Here is a 25,571-nt window from a genome sequence, read left to right as displayed (position 1 = left end):
TCTTGATTAGTTGGTTATACATCAAGTCCTCGGTTACATAATAGAAGTTACCAGTTAGCTGATAAATAAATATCAGATTAATCTCCAATGCACAACTTTCTGTGCTAAATAAAAAGTTTTACCTTTTCCAGTATAAATTTCACCTTTAAAACGGGTGTTTGACATTGTTATTTTACTGTGATCTTTAAAAAGTAGAAATCAAAATTTGGTATAGTCTCTGGTATTTATTATAAAATAAAACTAACATAATTTCACCAAGAATGGACAAAACATTTTTTTTTTAATAAAGTTTCGCAGATATTTCATCAGTATTTTTACATCCATGAATTATTTTTTGATTGATCACAACAATCATTTATTTTTAGATTAGTTGCAGTTGATCGATTTTATCAAACACATCACTGCCACGAGGTAGAGAAAAGATGTGTCTTCTGAATTATTTAAAAGTTTTGATAGAAAACTTTTCAAAACATACGTAGTTATTTATGGAAATATTGTTTTTAAATAAATTGTTGTTCTATTTTTATTTTAATGGGCTTAATTGTAGCAGATTCATTTGCCGTTTTTGTCGAGCCTGCGACTTTTTTCGCAAACGCGTGACATAGCGATCCTACATTCCGTCGGTGTCGGCGGTGTCCAAAAATATTCACCCTGTGGTTAAAGTTTTTGAAATTTTAATAACTTTCTTAAACTATCCTGCATTTCAACCAAACTTGTACAGAAGCTTGTTTATGATCATAAGATAGTATCCAGAAGAAAATTTTGTAAAAAAAAATCCTGTTTATCCGTATTTTACTCATATATGGACTTAGTTTTTCTGCCAGTTAACATTACATTCACTCTGTGGTTAAAGTTTTTGAAATTTAAATAACTTTCTTTAACTATCCTAGATTTGTACCAAACTTGGACAGAAGATTGTTTATAATCATAAGATAGTATCCAGAAGAAAATTTTGTAAAAAAAAATCCTGTTTATCCGTATTTTACTCATATATGGACTTAGTTTTTCTGCCAGTTAACATTACATTCACTCTGTGGTTAAAGTTTTTGAAATTTAAATAACTTTCTTTAACTATCCTAGATTTGTACCAAACTTGGACAGAAGATTGTTTATAATCATAAGATAGTATCCAGAAGAAAATTTTGTAAAAAAAAATCCTGTTTATCCGTATTTTACTCATATATGGACTTAGTTTTTCTGCCAGTTAACATTACATTCACTCTGTGGTTAAAGTTTTTGAAATTTAAATAACTTTCTTTAACTATCCTAGATTTGTACCAAACTTGGACAGAAGATTGTTTATAATCATAAGATAGTATCCAGAAGAAAATTTTGTAAAAAAAAATCCTGTTTATCCGTATTTTACTCATATATGGACTTAGTTTTTCTGCCAGTTAACATTACATTCACTCTGTGGTTAAAGTTTTTGAAATTTAAATAACTTTCTTTAACTATCCTAGATTTGTACCAAACTTGGACAGAAGATTGTTTATAATCATAAGATAGTATCCAGAAGAAAATTTTGTAAAAAAAAATCCTGTTTATCCGTATTTTACTCATATATGGACTTATTTTTTCTGCCAGTTAACATAACATTCATTCTGTGGTTAAAGTTTTTCAATTTTAATAACTTTCTTAAACTATCCTGGATTTGTACCACACTTGGACAGAAGCTTCTTTATGATCAAAAGCTAGTATATAGAAGGAAATTTTGTAAAAATTTATTTCCTGTTTTTCCGTATATTACTTATAGATGGACTTCCAGTTAACATTATGTACAGTCGGCAGTTAAAAGTTTTTAAAACATTTATTAGATTCATAAACCTTCTTGGATTTTTACCAAACTTGAACAGAACTTCATACAATCAAAAGATAGTGTCTAGAGGAAAAATTTTTAATAATTTTTTCCCCTTTTTTGTTGAGCCTGCGACTAACAGCAAAAGTAGGCGAGACACTGGGTTCCGTGGAACCCTTACGAATTTTTTACACAAGTGGGGCTTAAATTTCTTTCACTTCGACAAGAATGGATTTTTACAATTATGAAGCGTTATAAATAAATCTGACAGGGATGTACGTATTTAAAAATAAATGTGGATAGTGTCCACATGTGGACACAGATGATGCCCCCACTTGCATATCATATAGTTATAAAGGGACATAACTGAAGAACGGTAAAATTGACACTACCCAAATTTGAACTTAATCTGAGTTTTTTGGTAATAAGCATTGTGTGTAAGTCTCATAACATTTGGTTGAGGTTAACTTAAGTAGAGAACAGAAACTAAAAATTCAGCAATTTTTCTATTTGTAAACACGCATAACTCTAGAACGGTTGTGTATAAGTTTTATAACATTTGGTCGAGACAAACTAAAAGTAGAGAATGGAAACGAAAAATTCAGCAATATTTATGTTTATAAAGGGACATTTATCAAGAATGGTAAAAGTGTTGCCACCAAATTTCGTATTTAATCTGTATTATGTAGTAATAAGCATTGTGTATAAGTTTCATAACATTTGGTTGAGGCAAACTAAAGTTAGAAAACAGAAACAAAAAATTTGTACTTAGTTTTGTGGTAATGAATATTGTGTATAGGTTTCATAATGTTTGGTTGGGGCAAACTTAAGTTACAGAATGGGAACTAAAAATTTTGCCTTCTTTCAATTTGTAAAGGGGCATAACTCAATAATGATTAAAGTGACACTACCCAAATTCAACTTGATCTGTGTTTTATCAGTGGAAGTCAAAATTAAACATTGCATTGTATAAAGCATTAATTGTAGTTGATTCAACTATAATCATGGACATAGGAAGATAACTCAAATTTTAAAAATTACTTGATATTTAGAAGAAAATAAAAAATTTTCAATTTTTCCATTACTAAAGGGGCATTACTCTAGAATGGTTAAAGTGACACCACCAAAATTCAAACTTGATCTGTGTTTTGTGGTAATAAGCATTGTGTATGAGTTTCATAACATTTGGTGAGGCAAACTAAAATTAGAGAACGGAAACGTAAAGGGGCATAACTCTAGAACGGTAAAAGTGACGCCACCAAAATTCAAACTAGATCTGTGTTTTGTGGTAATAAGCACTGTGCATGAGTTTCATAACATTCGGTTGAGGCAAACTAAAGTTAAAGAACAGAAACGAAAAATTCAGCAATTTTTCCATTTGTAAAGGGGCATAACTCTAGAACGGTAAAAGTGACGCCACCAAAATTCAAACTTGATCTGTGTTTTGTGGTAATAAGCATTGTGTATAAGTTTCATAACATTTGGTTGAGGCAAACTAAAGTTAGAGAACGGAAACGATAAATTCAGCAATTTTCCATTTGTAAAGGGGCATAACTCTAGAACGGAAGAAGTGACGCCACCAAAATTCAAATTTGATCTGTGTTTAGTGGTAATAAGTATTGTGTATAAGTTGCATAACATTTGGTTGAGGCAAACTAAAGTTAGAGAACGGAAACCAATTTTGGGACGTACGTACGTACGTTTGTACGTATGTACAGACGGACAAGGGTAAAACTTAATGCTACGGCGGGGGCATAAAAAATAGTTAATTGTCATGAAATAAAATGTCAGTTTAGCTTCCAAACAGGTAATTGCCAAATATCTCATCCCTATGTCAGGTATTCTTCATTGACGACTTCTGTATAACTTTTAATTAACGCAAATAAACTTTTTTTTATTGTTTCCTGTAAAATCTCTGTGAAACAATGATGACATTCAAAGTTTTATTTAACAACTTGCTGTTGATGCTGAAACATATTCTATCAGCAAAATTCCAAGAACAATCATCATTTTAACAACCATGTCCAAGAAACCATCAAATGTAAAGACATGATTTAGGCAGACAATGAAAAAAGTTGCCAGTCTTGGAACTTTGTATCCTTGTCTAAGTATGCAGCAATTGGTCTTGTTTTGCCAGTTTCAAAAGCTTATTGTGAAAGGTGTTTTTCATGTTGAAACAGAGATAAAACACCTTTGAGAAACAGATTATGCCAAAAAGTGCTGAATTGCTTAATGCATATATTAATTGACGGACCAAAGGAGGAAGATTTTGACTTTGAAAAATGTGTGGTGACCCTTGGAAAGTTGAAACACAGGAAGATATCAACAAAATAATGTGTACATGACATTAATTTGTAAATAACTATTGCAGACTGGATTATTTTTATTATTGTTTATAAGGTCTTTCATTAATTCCTCTCATCTATAGATATACTGTTCCCAGCTATGATAAAACAATTAGACTGGTATATGGCTTTAAACATATAAATTATGTAGTGTAACCAATTCTGAAAAAGAAGCATTGCACGCCGCGTTGCAAATTCACCATGGATCCATGCATGAAAAATTTTCTAGGGAAGACACTGCGGGTTTGTTAACTATTTATGTTTTTTTTCATTACTATAGTCTTTTGATTTAGAAAATGTATACTATGGTTATATAAAACAAAGTTACCTCTCTTTTCTGTCTTTCTGTTTGGGCTCGCTTTATCAAAAGATCTTTTTCTTCCTGAAATAAATAAATTTATGAAAAAAATGAATATTCTATTAATATTTATTCATACATGTAAATTGTATGTAAATTAAATTTATGTACATTTTGTTGTCTATTGAGATTGCATTTCACATCATGAGAGAAAAAGTTATAGGCTCCCAGGAGCCTAAATGGCTCATCATGATATCTTTTACCTGAATAGTAAAAAAATAGACTTTTCATCAAAAACCATAGTCAAATGAAAGTAACAACATACATGTATGGTAACTACATGTACCTTCTAAAGAACATTTTTAATGCTTTGTTTTTGTTTCCCTTTCATGTACTTTTTAATTTTTCAAAAACAAAATCGCTTTAAGTACCAATAAATACAATATTCAAAGATTTTACTACTGTGTTAAGTTGATAGCCTTTTAGAATAATAACCTCTTTTGTCATAAATTTTCATATAAAGTTTCTCATGTCAAACTGAAACATCCAAATCTAGAAAAAAAAAATTATTGCTGTTTTTTTTTTACATGTAGCTATATTTAAAGTAAATTCCTTTGGGTAAATTCCGCAGTAAAATTAAAAAATTCTCAATTATTCAAAGCAAAAATATCAAGGTAACTGTGAGCGTTTATAAATTTATCTGTTTAATGTAATTTTGATGAATCTTTACTGAGTAAGGCCATAAACTATGATTCATAACAATACAGGAAAAAGTCTGATATTAAAAGGGTGCAATTGGTGCCCATAGGTATACCTACAACCCATCAATTAAATTTTGCCACAGTAAAATGCACCACCATGTACATTTTGTAAGTATGGCAAGTTAAAAAATCATTTTTTTGACTGATCTGGTACAGATTCACATTGACGATAAACAGATTCATTTCTTTTTACTTTTAAAATTATTTTTAATTGTTGGAAATAATATAAATGCAATGTCATTATAAAGGACGTCACATCTACAGTACAGAGCTCATGCAAGGATGTAAAATCAGCCCCTTTCCGTCAATCAGATAAAAGATAATGGTAAAATAAGTTGAACTTGATTATCTGTGAACCTTTTTACTTGCTCCTCTTAAAGACTGTACTGGTGCTTGACGGAAATTTCCTTCAAAACTATACATCTTTCACTTTCTTCGTTGTCTGGATTGTTGTTATTTCTAGAATTCAAGGGAGTTAATAAATGTTAAAATTTGTAACAGCGTAAGTGATTGGTCATAAGAAAAAGTAACGTCCAATCGAAATCTACAACACTTTCTTAGGAAACTTCTTCCGGAATGACACACGTGTTTTGAAAATCAAAACAAACAGATCAGTTGATGATGTTTTATTTTATTGGATTAGGTCTTGGTGATGCAAAAGACATAACAGTAAAAGGTTTAGAAATTGTCAAAAAATCCAAAAGGGTATATCTTGAAGCATATACTTCTATTCTAACAGTTGGCAAGGAAAAATTGGTAAATTTTATAGAATAGAATATTTATTATTCCAATCAAGGGCCCTTGACGGGCAACATAACATGTACACATAAAACAATACATCATGATTTGTAACAGAAAAACATTTTTATATATTAAAATGAAACGTTGAAAAGTTCAGACAGATGTTATTATCTTCATTCTATAAAAAAATCACATACATTTAAATCCAGGTAGGATCAGAACTATAAAATCATTACAATTATCATTGTTATTACATACATTAATTAACATTTCGTCTAACATCTAGACATGTAATAATATAGCTCCCTAAATATTTAAGTATAGACAAATTTTCATTAGTAAATAACCAAACAAATGTTGCCTCATTTGAAAGATATATAAAATTGGGACAGATACAGTTTATCTCCTTGAAAAATATCTCCCTATCATTATTGTATGCTGGACAACTAGCAATAAAATGTTGTTCATCTTCAACCAGATTTAGAGTACATTTCTTACAAAGCCTTTCTATATATAAAGTTTTATACCTGTCTCTTTCTATTTTGAGATCATGTGCACTGATTCTGATTTTACATATGGCACTTCTCAATTGAAAATTGTTTAAAGATAGATACATTTCTTTCGAAAAACAAGTTTTAAGTTTGAAATAAGTATCTAATTTACTACTCTGTATCTCTTCTTTTTGTGTTCCAAAATTTTACAAAACTATTACAAAGTTTTTGCTTAACTGACTTGATAAAAAAGTTGAGTTTTACCTCCAAATTATGAATATTCAGCTTTTTAAAAATGTAATGTATGGATGAATACCAGCCTTCAATATTATTATTAAACGTTTTTGTTACACATATAGGTATCATACAGTAAACCATCTTTCATATTTTTTATTCTAAACCAATATTTCAGCATTGATAATACAACTGAAAAATATAAAGGGAATCTACCAAGCTCTCCTAGCACAGCTACATGTAGGTTAGAAGACTTTTTGTTTACACCTAATATATACTTCATATATCTTAAATTGGATTTATCTAAAAAATCATTCATATAAATGTGCTGTAATAAATATTCACTTTCTTTCTGGCATGCTGCAGAGCTAGTTTTAAACATACCTGTAATTTCACTGCCATACATTTAAATGGGTTTTATTGTATGGTCATATATATGTAATAGAGTAGAAATGCTTGGATTGGAAGATGATAAAGATCTTTGCAATTTGAATATAGCTTTTAGTGATTTTTTGTATAATTCTTCCTTTCCTTGCTTAAAAAGTCCACTAGATATAAATTTTAAACCTAAATACTTATAATTATTAACACATTCTATTGTATCTTTTTTGAAATAAAAATAATCTTTTAAAAGCTTACCAGGTTTGTTAAATATAATAACTTTGGTTTTAGATAGATTGACCTCTAAACACCATTTAGTACAAAAATTGGATAAACCATCAAGTCGTTTTTGAAGACCTGCCTTGGAACTAGAAAAAATAAGAATATCATCTGCATACATGAGGCAGTCAATCCTGCGACCGTTTATATCAACAGAGTCTGGGCTTTCCTTAAATACATCCGGTAAATCATTTATAAAAATCTTGAAAAGGTTTGGACTTAAAACATCCCCTTGCTTTACTCCAATTTGAGAATAAAAATTAGGAGTAAGCACATCATCTATTTTAACACATAATTCACTTTTATTGTACATATCTCTCAGGATTGCATAAAAGTTACCACCTATACTATGTTTTAATAGCTTATATTTTAAACCAGAATGAATGACTTTGTCAAACGCTTTTTTGAAATCAACAAAGCAAGCATAAAGTTTCCCACCTTTCATACTGGTGTACTTATCCATTATAGTTTTTAATACAAACATGTGATCCGATGTCCTACTTTTACTTGAAAAACCAATCTGACATGGATTTATGATATTATTTGTTTCTAAATATTTATCAAGCCTTTTGTTTAGTATTGAATTAAATAGTTTTCCTATACACATATTAATTGCAATACCCCTGTAGTTTTCAGGTTTAGATGGATCCTCAGCTTTAAAAATTGGACAAATATATGCTGATGACCATTTTTTGGGATATATTCCTGAAGAAAATACAAGATTAAAAAGTTTTTGAAATAATGGAGCCAAAATACTAGCACCACTCTTCAGTATTTCATTTGGGAGGCCATCTAAACCGACTGCCTTTCCACATTTTAACTTACAAATAGTGTCTAACACCTCCTTGGAGGTTATCCTAAAATCTAGTTCATTGAACGAGTGGCTTAATTCCATGTTTTTGAGTATCTTGTCAATTTGATTAATTCTAGATTTATATTTATCTGGTATTTTATTAAGTGATTTAAAGTAGGTATACCAAACATTTGTATTTACTGTTTTTTCTGGACCCTCCTTTTTATCATCTTTTAGTGACTTGATTAAATTCCAGTATTATTTTGGATTATCTTCCATTAACCCATCAAGACTGTCCAATATTTTTTGTTTAAATTCTCTCTTTTTTCGTTTACGAGATTTATTATATTCTCTATAGCATTTGAAGTACGAACCCCTTACAATTGGATCAAAGGGAAATTTAGATAGGAGCTTCCCTTTAGAAATGAGTATCTCCCGTTTTGTTTTTAAGTCAGTATCAAAGAAGTTTTTATTTTTATGCTTTTTTTGCTTAACAGACTGTTTGAAGACTGTTGCTTTATTAGCAGCATTAACTATTATTTCATGACATGTATTCACAGCATTCTCAATGCCCTCAGATGTATTTTCAAAACTTTTGTCGAGAAAATTTTTAATACTGTATTTTGCATCTGCCTGTGTTAGTGCATCACATAATTTTTGACCCGCCTTGGTTGACCAAATGTATTTACCTGGGAATGTTGTTTCATTCTGATTCAGATCTTGTCTCTCAACAGAATACCTTGCTAATATTCCAAATGAAAGTTTACAATGACAGTCTGACAGAGTAGAAATAAAATCAGAAACTTGAAAGTATAATGTGGTGTTTAACAAGTCTTCTGACATGACAACATAGTCAACTACACTTGAACCTGTTGGTTTGATACAAGTAAATTTACCAGAGGAATCACCCCATAATCTACCGTTCACAATACGTAGTTTGGAAGAGATACATAAATCCAGAAGCTGTTTACCTCTACTATCAACTTTACAATCATTGCTACATCTAATTTGTTGTATAATATCACAATTATAATTATCGTACATTGGTATATGATCATCACTTGAATCATCTAGTATAAAATCAGGTTCTGACCCTGTCCTGGCAATTAAATCCCCACATAATATAATATGGCCTTGATTATTGAATTTTGTGGCTATATCTTTTTCAATACTTTCTAAAATGTCATCTTCTGATTGACTGGCATAATATGAGGTGCTAGGTATAATATAAGCCAAGCAAAGAAATAAATCCTTTTTTAAGTTGAAATAAAATTTGTCAAATTTTAACCATTGATAATCTTTGCTTGTATTTTGTAAAATTTTAATGCCATTTCGAATATCATTCTTTATCAATATACCTAGACCACCATAATAAATACATGTATGTAGTTCATTTGATTAAAAATTTGTAATCTCAGATTAAATCTGGAAAACAATAATCTTGTATAAAGTCAAGCAATCAACAGTTAGTAATCACCACCCTGCTTGATGGATTCACGAAATTCAAAGAGAAGAAGAAGCTGTTAAAGGTTAAACTGATAAAGGGACAAATGAAGACAAAATTACAACTAATTTTGGAATCACTGTACTGATGATTTCATGTCAATCCATCCTAAGTTGTTCCGTCCCATATTTAAAGTCGATCAGGCCCCAATTTAAAATAAAACATTTACAAGGGCTGAAAATTATATATATTCGACTTTAACTTCATAGATATTAATGAGTTTTATGAATAATAGCAAAGTCGTAGAATCAAATATTGTGTAGTGTGGCTTTAATGCATATTAAAATTTATATACATTTTGTAATTTTCATTAAAGGAGACAATTATTTGAATATTTTTAAAAATATTTAGAATATTTATATGAAGACTTCATATCAACTTGGGGCCGAAACAACCTGATACTCAGTACTCGGATAACTTTGATCTGTTCATATGAATAAGATAGGGTTATTGCACATGTTACAGGAATATTTTCTTGCCTGTATCTTACTTGATAAGTGCAATATTTTATGACACAATTTCAATCTGATGGACCAGTTTCCATGGTTGCTCTCACCATTTGTTAAATGTAATGATATGACAGTCTTGTAAATTTGCATCAGTTATTTTGGGTTCCCTAATTGACTCAATAAAAACTTTAAGGTTGATAGGTATTTTTTATATTTAAAAAAAGAATACAAACATATATATGAGTTAGCAAAAAATCTGTTAACAGTGCTACATGTAGATATAGATAAGTATAGGAATGATAAATCAGTTGGGTGTGGTGTTACCCTTTACAGACAAATTATTTTTGAGGAAGGGTCTTAATTACATGGATCTTATTTCCTTGAGTTCATATTGATTCTTGTTAAAATACATTGTAACCATTTCTTCTTCTTGTGGAAATTTGCCAAAACAGCACATGAAGACTGAGAGTGATAACCACTGACATGACTCTAAATTATAATGAAACCATCTAGCTATAGTAGCTGCTATACTTACAAACCTATGAGTTAAAATTAGATGAAACTTGATTTTACCTCTCTTAAATCATTTTGAGGTTTAGGTTAAGTAAACAAATATTAAATAATTGTCATTTGGTATTAGAGAACAATGGTGAAGCTCTAATTTTAATATTTAGGTCAAACAGATCTAGTTGCAATTTGCTTGCAAGTGATACTTTCAGCTACATTTGTTTATACATGATGTATTAAAATACAGGGTATGTTTTACCAGTAGTAAATGCTTGTTTTTAACGGTACATATGATTTGCAGGAAGAATTCTATGGAAGGGAAGTTATATTGGCTGACAGAGATATGGTTGAAACACAGTCAGGTATATAATTTATATAATATTGTTTTAAAACTGAGTTCTACAAGTTGTTTTGTTTTTCTTCATTTATTCATCAATAAGGTCTACATGTTAGGGAGCTACTAGTCAAGGGGGGAGTATATTAAATCAGTTTAATGCACTTTTATAAAAAACTTTAGTCAGAGGAAACTAGGAAACCATCAAATGCTTTAAACTATCTTGTCCTTTCTTTTCATACATGTAGTATACATATTTAACTGAGAAATAGTGCTATGCTCAAAAGAATGTATTCTTTTTTCAATATCTTTTAAATGCCAAAAAACATACCCTTATATCTCTTTCTCATTCTTTGTTTTTTTATGGATGAGGACTCATTGGAAATCATACAACATCTCTTTTTTGTGTTATAAAAAGTCATGTTTACATGCTATTTAATTTTTAATGTTTTACATGCAAATTTCAATTTTTATTATTGTGAATATCATTTGGGAATCAGTAACTACATGTATCTTACACATTCAACATCAGTGCATATATTTAAATCCTAGATGATAAATCATCAATACTTTTTATACATATTTGCAGATGAAATGTTTGAGGGATCTGCCACAGAGGATGTTTCCTTTCTAGTTGTAGGTGATCCATTTGGGTAGGTATATCTTTTTTAAGGAATGACTAATATTTTTTCTGTCTATATCTGGTTATTTAAAAGTGTGCACCACATTTTTGAGGTCATTTCAAATAGACAGAAAACATATTACAGTCATTCCTTATAATTTAATTCTAGATTCCATTTTTAAGGAGTAAATCATGAAATAATGTTGATGATGTCACTGTCACATGACAAAATTATGTCTATTAGCTGATAGACAAAAAACTTTCAGCCAATCATAAGATTTGTTACATCCAAAATTAAATTATTTGGATATACAAATTGTTAGTATTTGATTAATAATATGCGTTTAGCATTGACTATGCGAAAATAGTAGCCAAGGCTTGTGACACACACACACACACATATATATATAAATAGGGCACAACCCTATTTCGCATAGTCAATGCTAAACACAACATCTATACTATTAAATGAGAAGACCTCATTTTTGTGTCGCTTCTCTTCCTTCCACAATAAATTAATCATCATGCCTCTGTGTCCTATAGGTACCATGCATAGTTGCATTTGTCATCCTTGCTTATGATTATTCCGTTTGGGTTATTTTGGGAGGAAAACAAAAATAAAGGCGTCCGGATATTGTTTCCGTCATCGGATGGACTTTTAAATCATAGGCAAGACTTATAATTAGGACTGTTTAAATTACATAGATACAAACAACCCTTAATTCCTAACTTGATAACATACAATGTTTTTGGAACCTGAGCTACAGGAACCGGTATCAAACATCCTTCGGTCCCTGGAAGCGATAAAAATCTGATTTCTTGGGACCCCTGGAACCGGTATATAATCATGTTTTATTTAAGAAATAATTCATGCAAGCCATAGATTTGTTGAAAATTTTCACATGGCCTGGGTCGTATGTTGGAATTTTATCCTGAGCGTAAGCAAGGGATAAAATTAACGAATATAACGACCCAGGCTGTGTGAAAATGAAAACAAATCTATGGAATGCATGAATTATTTTGATTCTAATATGGTAAAGTTTCCCACTGGAAACTCTGACGCCATTTCACTAAAATATGTCATTTTGTGCACAAATCACATTGTGAAGTCGTCAATTTATAGTGGTTGTGGTTAATTGAGTATTTTATTTAATATAATATGCTTTTGGAACATCTGCTTTTATTCAAAATTCAGTCAAACCATTGTAGTGCCACAACCCATACAGATTTAGTACTGAGAGCAAAAGAGAAAGAACTGGAATACAGAGTCATACATAATGCCTCCATAATGAATGCTGTTGGCTGTTGTGGTCTACAGGTAGGCTGTTTTGGGTTCGAATATATATTGTATATACTGCAGATAATGTATGAGTTGTGTAGATGCTCACTATTGCTTCTAACTTCAAACGTAAGCATGAATTCATGAAAAAGACCATTCCAGTAATTGTCATGATGTAATCAGCAACAAAAGTGTTTATTTGATAATTGTATATTGGTTATTTTCTTTATTTCATGGGATATGTCTCATGTACATCCAAAGTACCTTCTGTCCAAACTGATGTATTTATTATTTTTTTGTTAGGTAACTTTTGCATGTACAATACCCATAAATTCAAGATACTACAGCAGCAACACAAGTCTGGTTTATTGTCGAGCCTGCGACTTTTGTCGCAGAAAGCTCGACATAGGGATAGTGATCCGGCGGCGGCAGCGTTAGTTAACTTCTTAAAAGCTTTATATTTTAGAAGCTAGAAGACCTGGATGCTTCATACTTTGTATATAGATGCCTTATGCTACGAAGTTTCCGTCTGTCATATGTCCATTGTCCTTGACCTCATTTTCATGGTTCAGTGACTACTTGAAAAAAAGTCAACATTTTTTGTAATGTTAATTTCATTCTTATTATGAGTAATAGGATAACTATATTTAGTATGTGTGTACCTTGCAAAGTCCTCATGCCCGTCAGACAATTTTCATTTGACTTCGACCTCATTTCATGGATCAGTGAACAAGGTTAAGTTTTCGTGGTCAAGTCCATATATCAGATACTATAAGCAGTAGGTCTACTATATTTGGTATATGGAATGATTGTAAGGTGTACATGTCCAACTGGTAGGTGTCATCTGACCTTGACCTCATTTTCATGGTTCAGTGGTCAAAGTTAAGTTTTTGAGTTTTGGTCTTTTTTCTTAATACTATATGCAATAGGTCAACTATAAATGGTGTATGGAAATATTTTATGATGTACATGTCAGTCTCACAGGTTTTATTTGACCTTGACCTCATTTTCACGGTTCATTTCTCAGTGTTAAGTTTTGTGTTTTGGTCTGATTTTCTTCAACTATAAGGAATAGATCAACTATATTTGATGTATGGAAGGATTGTAAGGTGTATATGTCTGTCTGGCAGGTATCATCTGACCTTGACCTCATTTTCATGGTTCACTGGTCAATGTTAAGTTTTCATGGTTAAGTGTGTTTCTTAGATACTATAAGCAATAGGTCAACTATATTTAATGCCTAAATTGATTGTAAGGTGTACATGTCTGTCTGGCATGGTTCATCTGACCTTGACCCCATTTTCATGGTTCATTGATCAATGTTAAGTTTTCTTGTTTAAGACTGTTTCTTAGAAACAATAAACAATAGGTCAACTATGTTTGGTTTATTGAATGATTGTAAGGTGTACATGTATTTCTCGTTTGGTTTATCTGACCTTGACCTCATTTTCTTGGATCATGTTAAGTTTATGTGTTACTTGTAGTAAAGCTTTGTATTTAGGACTATCAACATAAAATCAATGGTTAGTAAAGAAGGCGAGACATTTTAGCGTGTGCACTCTTGTAAAAAAATATATAGCACTTGCTAGAGAGGACAGTACATGAACAATTCAGATTATAGGGTGTATCTGTCTTAAGCTTTATAAAATGTTGATAAATGTAAAATACTTCTTTACATTTATCAACATTTTATAAAGCTTATCTGACCACAGGTCTCACCTTTCATTAGGCATATCTTTCTGTTACAAAAGGGATAATATTATCAATGAGAACTAGTGTATTATGGTTTATTAGTCCCCTACTGACAAAGTCGAAGGGGACTTTAGGTTTGCACTCCGTCCGTCTGTCTGTCTGTCCATCTGTCAGTATGGCAAATCAGTTTTCCACACTTTTTTTCTTCATGCTTAAAGATATTGATTTGATATTTGGTGTTTTGTTTTATCATGACCAGTTACAGATCAAGTTTGAATTTTGTTCCGGTCTGATGATTTTTTGCAGAGTAATGGTCCTTGGACTTAGAAAATTCACTCAAATAATCAGTTTTCCACACTTTTTTTCGTCAAGCTTGAAGATAATGATTTGATTATTGGTATATAGTTTTATCATGACAAGTTACAGATCAAGTTCGAATTTTGTTATGGTCTGATGATTTTGTGCAGAGTTATAGTCCTTGGACTTCGAAAATTCACTTAAATAATCAGTTTTCCACATTTTTTTTCGTCATGCTTGAAGATATTGACTTGATATTTGATATATAGTTAACACCATGACAAGTAATAGATCAAGTTAGCATTTTGTTCCAATACAATGAATTTCTAACCTGTATAGGACTATGTATTGCCATGCAATACTCTCAGAATGCTTGTTATAATTGATAATACCTTAGCATACATTTTGCTATTCATTCATATTAAATTTTCAATGCAGCTATGGAATAAGAACTGGTATATTTTGAAATAAGGATTTTATGTATTGAAATTAATTTTACCTACTATTTCTTTTTTTCAGTTGTATAATTTTGGTGAAACTGTATCAATTGTTTTCTGGACAGATACATGGAGACCTGATAGCTTTTATGATAAAATAAAAAGAAATAGAGACTTAGGAATGCATACATTATGTTTATTAGGTATACAAAACTATGTATATAGAGTTGTAAAATGGGGAGGTGATTGGAGCAGCATGAAATGATTATGTGATTTCACAATGAACAGAATATAATTTTTGATATGAGTAGCGTTTTCTGTCTTTTGCATGAAAAATGGCAAATAATGACCTTCAGCAAGAAAACCAATGGAATAAAAAAATGGCAAACATTTGGCATGATAATGACCTTTTACTATTGTCTTGTTGATATAAACTACCGGTAATGTGATATTTTGTAATGCAAAGCAAAATATTTAACAATTATGGACTTTTGACAAGGTCCATATATAAAGTATTGACTAGTGAAAGTCCTTAATTTATATATTACATATGTAAACAGTGTATTATGGAAATGGACTTCAATGTTCTTACTGTGTATTTTACTTTGTATTTTGCAAGATTTTTCAATATTAACCGTCAATATATAATAAAAATAGAAACATAGCATATTTTATGTTGAATTTTGCAAGATTTTATATCAAATATATATATAAATAGAAACATAGTGTCCATATATTTAAATACCTTTTGAATCATGTGATCATAATAACCAATGAAAAAATAATATAAATACTTACAACTGACATGCTACTGAAAGATGTTATTTGATAGATTTATTAAACTTTTTTCATTTTCTAAATCAAGGGGCCAACTAAGTTGACTTATCAAACCTTCTCCTTTCTTGATATATTAATGATTGATGTAAATCATAATCATATACTACACACCAAATATAACTACTTTGCTTAACAAAATTGAAACTGGATCACCTTATATGAAAGCTGACCGAGTTTCATTCATATTTGATAAAAACTGATAATAGCTTGAACTTCTTGCTTGCATATGTTTGTTTTTAATATCAGTTTCAATGAAACACTATGGTTTAATTATGATTTATTCAGTAACTTGCTGTTTTCATTGTATATTTTTTATATTTTGATAGAGGTATGAGGTTTGCAGTTTTCTGTCTCTTTTTCCAGATATTAAAGTTAAAGAACAAAGTATAGAAAATTTAATGAAGTATGTGCATTTTATACATTAGTAAGCTTCTTTAAATGTTTAGAACTCAAGACTGTTAGTCTGGCATTGATTTACTTATTAATATATATACATAAAAATGGATAACAGGAATTGTTGAAAATATCGCACAGTACGAAAGACCACATCAACCACCAACACCAAACTCCTCCAAAAAAAAATTAAACCAGACATACAAACAAAGACAAACAGCGCATGGTCCAGATTGTATGGATTGTAATCAAGTATCAGATATAATAAGTGTAGAGTCACAGTAACACATGACAAAAAAGAAAAAAAATCAAAACATTTCTTACTAACAAGACTGTATTCAACTCTTAAGTAGAGGCTTAAATACTTGTATGGTCTAGAAAAGCTTATAACATGAAATTATTCTGCTGATTGTATACACAAATATCACAAATTTAGATGTAGTTTTAATGAATTTGTTTCATATTTTTACAATCTGGCTAAAATTCATTATTTTTAAACAAATTTTAAAATGGGAAATTCTTTTTATTGAAATTTTTTGGTCAAATCTTCATTTTATTGTAATGACAAAAAAGTTTGGTTTTTTTTCTGGAATAATAGGTAGATGATTGGTTATTCTAATGCAATTATTTTGTATCAATGGTTCTGATTGGATGACAATAAGGGTAAAATTCTCTATCTCCCCGTCTGTAACCAAGGAAACCGACATTTTGAATACCGGAATGTATTGACGTGATTTTTTCAATAATAAGCCAAAAAACTCACATTTTGTTCTTAGAAATCTTCTTTTTATCAAGTTTTATTACATTCTGAAGCGGACAAGAAGCCAGAAAACGTCCGGTGTTTACGTTTGATGCCAGAAGCATACCTATGACGTCACCTAGTTTAGGCGCCAAATAAGATAACATCATTTCGCGGAATTTTCGTTTAATGAATATTTTACACTGAAATAATGACTAAACTTGAATGATTTGTTTATTTTGCATTAGAATAGAGATAACTGTATTGTATTTGAAGCTTTTTGGACGTCCATCGGTAGTTTTACTGTCGCAAATATCCGTTTACCTGTCTCTGCTACACGTCGCCAGGTAAACTAAAATTGCGACAGTAAAACTACCGATGGACATCCGCAAAGCTTCAAATACAATCCAGTTATCTCTAAATTGATGAGGGACTACTGTTTTTGTTGTTCTTTCACTGTATTTTCTGATTTTCTTCACTTCTATAAAATTATACTTGATAGTACAGGCAATACTTAGACACAAAGCACTCATTGTAAGGAAGAAAATCTACATACAAACAAAAGTTACATATGATCTCTGGATTAAGGGAGCTACCATTTGATTTTTATGGGGGGGGGGGGGGGGGGGGGCTAGGATGAAAAATGTTGTCCTGCATTTTTTTTTAGTTGTAATCTCTGTCCTGCCTTTTTATTTTTCACTCTATTCGGTCCTGCCTTTTTATTTTTCACTCTATTTGGTCCTGCCTTTTTATTTATTAGTTTATCCTGACTTTTTTACATAAATTGTCATCCTGCCTTTTTTATTTGCCAAGTTGCTCATCCTGCCTTTTTTTTAACTAGAAACTCCTGTCCTGCCTTTTTTTTCAAATTTCATCCTAGCCCCCCCATAAAAATCAAATGGTACCTCCCTAATGTTATAATTTTAATTTAGAGGAAAGAAGATTTTTGAACCACCAAGATACATGTCTGTGAATACTGCAGCAGAACAGCTGGTAGAAATCATTCAACGGAAAAAAGAAGAAGGGGAAACAGATTTAGGTAACTTGTGGATTACAGTAATGTCAGACATATAGCAGTGAATTTATTATTGTTATTGAAAATGTTCAATTGAATCCTGTATAATGACCAAAGTATTTAGATTATTGGCTATACATTTGACAGGAAAATATGTACACATGTAGATATTTTCATATAGATATATGCTTAGTAGTAAAAAATGGCAATAAGAAGAATGATAAGAAAAAAGGTAATATATGGGCTATATATCAATGGGACAGCAACCCAACTACACAAAGAGTATAAGACATATAAAGGTCAACATACAGTTCAACAGAAGACGGGCGTCTATACAATATGATCAGCTTTTAATCATCTAATATTTTTAAAAAGGTTATGAATAACTTAACTGAGACTATCAAAGATCAGCCATCAACACCAAATTCTGTAAGTTACAAAAAAAACTACCTCTGACGAGGTTCCTAACTTTGGATAGCACGTAATCATGTGTCAGGGTTAAATTGTTCTTTTGAGATCTTATAAACCTTTCTCTTTTAATGTTTTTTTTCTTTGTTTGTGTTTTTATCCTTCTTTACAGAATTAAAACAAAATTAAATCACTAAGCCAATATTCTTTTATTGGCCACAGGACAATTACAATTAGATTTTTGGATTTATAGCATAGTTTTAAGTAATTTTATATTTTTTCAACATTTTTTCTGGAGAATGGTCACTAAACTCCATATACCCTTGGTTTAAATCTTTTGTTTTAAGAATTAGTTCACTGATATGGTGATTATGTTAACAAGTACAAAGGTCATTTACGATCTCTTGTTAACATATCTTCTTTATTACAATGCAAAATAGTGATGTTTATACACAAATAGTACCTGTAGAGAAGAAATGTCAAAGGGAATCTTTGTATATTCATAATTCAACACCCATCTTTGAATGTGTTTATCTGCATAGATAAGATATATATATTTTATTAAAAGGGATATATATTCAAAGACAGCTTATATGTGTTTCAACTTCTATGCTGAAATGATCCTGTTTAAAGAAAACTACTTAAAAGCCAAGAACAGTAAATATAAAAGTAGAAAATAAATAACTTTTCTTAATTATTGTGTTATGACAAGACAGTAATGATGTTTTAGCCCACTTGACTGACTTGACTGACTCAAATTCAGGAAATTCAATGCAATGTTTATAACTTTACCTCACAATTTATGATTTTGATAAATGAGATAACCCTGAAAATAACTTTTTGTCAGAATGTTTTTTCTCTGAAGTGCATTTATTATTGATAAAAATATTAACTGAAAGTACTTACAGCTCTTTTCATAATGCTAGCAAGACAAAGGTTTGTTTGACTTGCTTGCTTTGTTTGTATAAATGTTTGCTCAAGCATTGTAATTAAGATTGACAGCTGCAAACAATATAAGTAGGCGGAGTTCAACCTGTGTTTAGGTAAATTTGATTATTTGATAATGTCCAATCAAATTTAAATATAATGTATACAAGTTTAAATCCACCTTTTTATGTTGTTTTCATATGTCAATCTTAATTACAATGCTTGAGCAAACATTGATACAAACAAAGCAAGCAAGCCAAACAAACCTTTGTCTTGCTAGCATTATGAAAAGAGTTGTAATGAATGATGATAACTGTTTCTTATATATCCATTCAAGATGAGTCATAGTACATGGTTAAAGAGTGGCCTTGTTCCAATCTTATTAGTCCCCTACTGACGAAGTCAAATGGGACTTTAGGTTTGCACTCCGTCTGTCTGTCTGTCCGTCTGTCCATACGTCAGTCCGGCAAATCAGCTTTCCACACTTTTTTTCTTCGTTCTTGAAGATATTGATTTGATATTTAGTATATAGTTTTATCATGACAAGTTATAGATTAAATTTGAATTTTGTTCCGGTCTGATGATTTAGTCTAGAGTTATCGACCATAACTCTGGACCATATCTAATGTTAGAGTACTATGTTAAACCATATTTCTGTACAAAGGGAGATAACTCATTTTTTAAAAGACATTCTTTGTTAAATTATTTGAAGAATTTTTTGACAGGTTTGTTTGTTATTTAGTATAAACTAATTTTCTGAATGCTATATATATATATATAAAAAAAATTATGAAGAGAAATCCTTTGATTAGATAATAATCTATTTTTATTAATGTATATATTTCAAAACATTACATTGTGTAGTTAAAAGTTGTTGACATTTTATAGATAAGTTACAAATCTATATTAGTTTGTGACAAATGAAAGAAAAAAATATTTGGAACTATTAATTATATTTGATTATAATTTGAAAATAGATATACACTGTATTACATCATATCTAATTTTAGAGAACTATTAACCATATCTAATGTTTTTTTTCATCTTGCTTATAAGATATTGATTGATAATTGGTATATAGTTTTATCATGACAAGTTACAGATCAAGTTCAAATTTTTGTTTCGGTCTAATAATTTTGTGCAGAGTTATGGTCCTTGGACTTGAAAAATTCACTCATATAATCAGTTTTCCACACTGTTTTTAGTCATGCTTGAAGATATTGACATGATATTTACTTTTTGTTTACACCATGACAAGTTATAGAACAAGTTAGCATTTTGTTCCAGTATAATGAATTTTTACCCGGTAGGGGACTATGTATTGCCATGCAATACTCTCAGAATGCTTGTTTAATTACCATAAGTTGTTACCTATTTTTATACATTTGGGTAAAAAAAAACCAGTCATGTGTTATTCTAAATAAATCATCCCAGTGATGTTATAAATAGATACATAATGAGATTTTGCAAATTTTGACAGTTTTCACATTTATCAAATGTTTAAAATATAATAATAATAATAAAAATTGCTATGATTTGTTTCCCATTAGAAATCATTGTTTAAGTTGTTTTTAATGAATCAACATATTTCCCATTATACAATGCAATTCATTCATAATCATACATGACTTAATTCCCATTATGAATATGGTATATCTGTAAAACGTTCATTTGTAAGGTAATAAAACAGCATTAGTTATTTCACATTTTTAAATGTGGTATGGTTCATTGGTAATAAAACATAAGTTATTTCCCATTACAAATTATGGAATAGTTTATTTGTAATTAATTTAATTATATTTTCCAGCATTTACAGAAAATACCATATGTATTGGACTTGCACGAATTGGATCAGAGACACAAACAATTGTTGCTGCTACGTTTACAGACATGATGACAGTAGACATTGGTGCTCCTCTTCATTCTTTTGTTATTCCTGGAGAATTACATCCATTAGAAAAAGACATGTTAAAACTGTTTGCCTATAATGATGATGTCAAGCAATTATTAAACTCCTGAAAAATTCTGATGTTTGCATTTATATTGTGTTTATCTGAAATACAATGATTTCATATTTCACTTTTCATAACAAAAAGTTTAAATTAAATGAATGAAAATATCATAAATCCGTAAAATGGCAGTGTATAAATGATTTGAATGATTTGCATATATGCAAATTCAAGAAATAAGTTTTACATCAATGTTGAAACTCTGTTAAGATACAAGCCAAACATAAACATCTGCAATATTCTTAAAAAAAACAACATTTTGCTTGTCACAACAGGTGGATTTCAAGTTCAAAATAATCAATAGAAATGGAACTATTAAATTAAAAAATAACTAAGTTGGCATATTTCCATTGTTTACATCTGTTTCAATGGCCATTAAAAGTTAAAAACAGCTGTATAATTTTAAGATTTTGTAAGTTATGTTCTTATTTATACACAAATTATAGAACACGGACAAAAAGTCACAAAACAATTGATTTTGGTAGGTTCAAATCATTTTGGATCTTGGAGATGCTTGTTAATAAATTCCATGAAATGATTAAAGATTGACCTGTTAATTGCATTAATGTAAAATTTAAAATCACTGGCAACAGCATTTTGAGAAAAAATCCTGAATATGGATAATAATCTTATGGTGAAAAGAAAGTCTGGTACACCTTTTACATTCAAGAGTGTTTGAGGGCACTGCTTTGTTCTTAAAACATAAATAAAAACAAATCATCTGGCTTAAGGTTTAACTATATTTTTATGTAAAGACAAAATTGTGAAAAGAAAACCAAATATATCAGGGGTGTAACTGCCGTTAGGCACTTTAGGCATGTGCCTACACATAATTTTTTCACAAATATTTTTTTTATTAAAAAAATGATAAACAATGTTATCTGTAGATGCATGTGGAGTCGTCAAAACTCTTTAATTATCAAATGACATTTGTACACTAGTCTATCATCCTTAGTGAATCAGTGGAGTATTGGAACTGTATGTCATTATATTCCACCTTATATAGAAACTATAAACTAGAGCTTTAATTGGTTCAGATCATTTCACTTCTATCAACAAATACTTGAATGAACCTCAACTTAAGATAAATGATTTTTTTAAATTAGTTGTTGTTGGCCCAAGTTCAATCCGATGCCTAGTGTAGAGAGAATGCCACTCTCTCTGAACGTTAAGAAACTTGCAACAACTCTTTGAGGGGTTCGTAGGTCGTCTACTGAAAGGCAAATTTCTGTTCCTATCCAAAAAACCCTCATTTTCCAATGAATGGCATTTCCAAATTTCCAGACCTTCATCCTGGACGACCCCATTTTGTTTTAGTCCTGAACATGCATGAATTATTTGCCACTGGACGTTTAGCAATCAATCAATCAATCAACTAGCTTTCAGTAACTTCGAGAACTCTCAGATCTACGTGTAATTACCATACTTATTCAAATTCCTAAGCAGGTAGGGATTTTACAGAACAGGATATAAGGAAATATGAATTTCTTGAATTTTGTTAGATAGAATGAACAGAACTTCTGCATGACGTATCGAGTGTGTGTGTGTGTGTGTTTTTGTGTATATGTGTCTGTGTGGCCGGGGGAGGGTGAAAGTTTAAGAATCAAAAGATTAAGTTATACCCTTGTCCGTCTGTACGTAGGTACGTACGTCCGTCTGTACGTCCCAAAATTGGTTTCCGTTCTCTAACTTGAGTTTGCCTCAACCAAATGTTATGAAGCTTATACACAATGCTAATTACCACAAAACACAGATCAAGGTTGAATTTTGGGGGCGTCACTTTAACCGTTCTAGAGTTATGCCCTTTATAAATTGAAAAATTGCAAAATTTTTAGTTTCCGTTCTCTAACTTAAGTTTGCCTCAACCAAATGTTATGAAACTTATACACAATGCTTATTACCACAAAACACAGATCAAGTTTGAATTTTGGTGGCGTCACTTTTACCGTTCTAGAGTTATGCCCCTATATAAATTGAAAATTGCAAAATTTTTAGTTTCCGTTCTCTATCTTCAGGTTGCCTGAACCAAATGTTATGAAACTTATACACAATGCTTATTACCACAAAACACAGATCAAGTTTGAATTTTAGTGGCATCACTTTAACCGTTCTAGAGTTATGCCCCTTTATAAATAATAAAATTGCAAAATTTTTAGTTTCCATTCTCTAACTTAAGTTTGCCTCAAGCAAATGTTATGAAACTTATACACAATGCTTATTACCACAAAACACAGATCAAGTTTGAATTTTGGTGGCGTCACTTTAACCGTTCTAGACTTATGTCCCTTTATAAATGGAAAAATTGCAAAATTGTTATTTTCTTCTAAATATCAAGTAATTTTTTAAATTGGAGTTATCTTCCTTTGTCCATGATTATAGCTGAATCAACTACAATCAATGCTTTATACAATGCAATGTTTAATTTTGACTTTCACTGATAAAACACAGATCAAGTTGAATTTGGGTAGTGACACTTTAACCATTATTGAGTTATGCCCCTTTATATACACAATATTCATTACCACAAAACTAAGATCAAGTACAAATTTTTTGTTTCCGTTTTCTAACTTTAGTTTGCCTCAACCAAATGTTATGAAACTTATACGCAATTCTTATTACTACATAATACAGATTAAGTACGAAATTAGGTGGCGACACTTTTACTATTCTTGAGTTATGTCCCTTTATAAACATAAAAATTGCTGATTTTTTTAGTTTGTCTCAACCAAATGTTATAAAACTTATACACAACCGTTCTAGAGTTATGCGTGTTTACAAATAGAAAAATTGCTGAATTTTTAGTTTCTGTTCTCTACTTAAATTAGCCTCAACCAAAAAACTTAGTGTGGATAGTAAAATGGGGGTTTGTCTCAGAGTTGGTAAAATCACTTGAAACAAGGTGAGACATGCGCAGTAGTGATAGATAAGTAGTATAAATATAGAAAATTGAATATTTTATTCAAAAAAAAAAAAAAAATATCTGTATTATATACCCAAGCGCCTGTGGATAAAATGACCAGTAAATTATATCTTTTTTTGTACACAAAATTTTGCAACTGAAATGCTGAAACCCGTTTTCCGTCGGGGGCAAAGCCCCCTGAACCCCCTACCAGGGCTCTGTCCTGGACCTGCTGGGGGCCTTAAAGGGCCCCAGACCCCCTGCCGCAATTTGTGTCTACAGGTTATTGGATACCTAGCTACGCCCCTGTATATGGGTCAAATGAAATGCCTTTGTAATGAGTCATCTTAACATGCAGAATAGGTGTGTATGAATAACGAAATAACCATATGCTACTATTTAACTTTATGTGCACTTCTCACTTCTTATTCTTAAAATATTTGTCCCCTGAAATTTGAAAAATAATTTAAATTCTTCAAATCTTTCAAAATTATACTAGTTCTACTTCGAATGAATATGGTGATATAATTTGGACACTTCAGTTCCGAAAGTCAGTTATGATGTCACTAAGACATCATTAACATGTTGAAAAAGCAGTTTTTGTCGAGCCTGCGACTTTTGTCGCAGAAAGCTCGACATAGGGATGGTGATCCGGCGGCTGCGTTAACTAACTTCTTAAAAGCTTTATATTTCAGAAGGTAGAAGACCTGGATGCTTCATACTTTGTATATAGATGCCTTATGATATGAAGTTTCCGTCTGTCATATGTCCATTGTCCTTGACCTCATTTTCATGGTTCAGTGACTACTTGAAAAAAAGTTAAGATTTTTTGTAATGTTAATTTCTCTCTTATTATGAGTAATAGGATAATTATATTTGGTATGTGCGTACCTTGCAAGGTCGTCATGCATGTTAGACAGTTTTCACTTGACCTCTACCTCATTTCATGGATCAGTGAACAAGGTTTAAGTTTTCATGGTCAAGTCCATATCTGAGATACTATAAGCAATAGGTCTACTATATTTGGTGTATGTAATGATGGTAAGGTGTACATGTCCAACTGACAGGTGTCATCTGACCTTGACCTCATTTTCATGGTTCAGTG

The 25,571-nt window shown here is 30.7% G+C and overlaps 2 protein-coding genes across 2 annotated transcripts in view; one reads left to right on the top strand and one right to left on the bottom strand.

The window, feature by feature from the left end:
- The window catches only part of LOC127726334 (ubiquitin-protein ligase E3C-like), a 37,565-nt gene extending 31,882 nt beyond the window's left edge, over positions 1-5,683 (bottom strand). The window contains exons 1-2 of the mRNA XM_052233671.1: positions 5,557-5,683; positions 4,469-4,522 (exon numbers count right to left, since the gene is read on the bottom strand). Of these exons, the coding sequence (XP_052089631.1) occupies positions 4,469-4,522; positions 5,557-5,622 (120 nt within the window). The 5' untranslated portion in view covers positions 5,623-5,683. The remainder of the gene's footprint in view (positions 1-4,468; positions 4,523-5,556) is intronic.
- An 82-nt stretch (positions 5,684-5,765) lies between these two features.
- Positions 5,766-21,584, top strand: LOC127726444 (diphthine methyl ester synthase-like). Its single transcript, XM_052233824.1, has 8 exons — positions 5,766-5,955; positions 10,880-10,940; positions 11,502-11,565; positions 12,744-12,852; positions 15,322-15,442; positions 16,440-16,479; positions 18,141-18,247; positions 21,366-21,584. Exons 1-8 carry the CDS (start codon positions 5,818-5,820, stop codon positions 21,575-21,577), a joined length of 852 nt encoding a protein of 283 aa, XP_052089784.1. The 5' UTR covers positions 5,766-5,817; the 3' UTR covers positions 21,578-21,584.
- The last annotated feature ends 3,987 nt before the right edge of the window (positions 21,585-25,571 follow it).

Source organism: Mytilus californianus, unplaced genomic scaffold (assembly GCF_021869535.1).
Source record: "Mytilus californianus isolate M0D057914Y unplaced genomic scaffold, xbMytCali1.0.p SCAF_1, whole genome shotgun sequence".
NCBI lineage: Eukaryota > Metazoa > Mollusca > Bivalvia > Mytilida > Mytilidae > Mytilus > Mytilus californianus.
Note: the sequence above shows the minus strand (reverse complement) of the source record. Positions and strands in the feature narration are given on the sequence as shown.

Excerpts from the sequence above, each read along its gene's own strand:
- LOC127726444 (XM_052233824.1), top strand. The coding sequence starts at position 5,818 with ATGATGTTTTATTTTATTGGATTAGGTCTTGGTGATGCAAAAGACATA. Across the intron at positions 10,941-11,501 it reads TATGGTTGAAACACAGTCAG|ATGAAATGTTTGAGGGATCT; the intron begins GTATATAATTTA and ends ACATATTTGCAG. Across the intron at positions 18,248-21,365 it reads AGAAGGGGAAACAGATTTAG|CATTTACAGAAAATACCATA; the intron begins GTAACTTGTGGA and ends TATATTTTCCAG.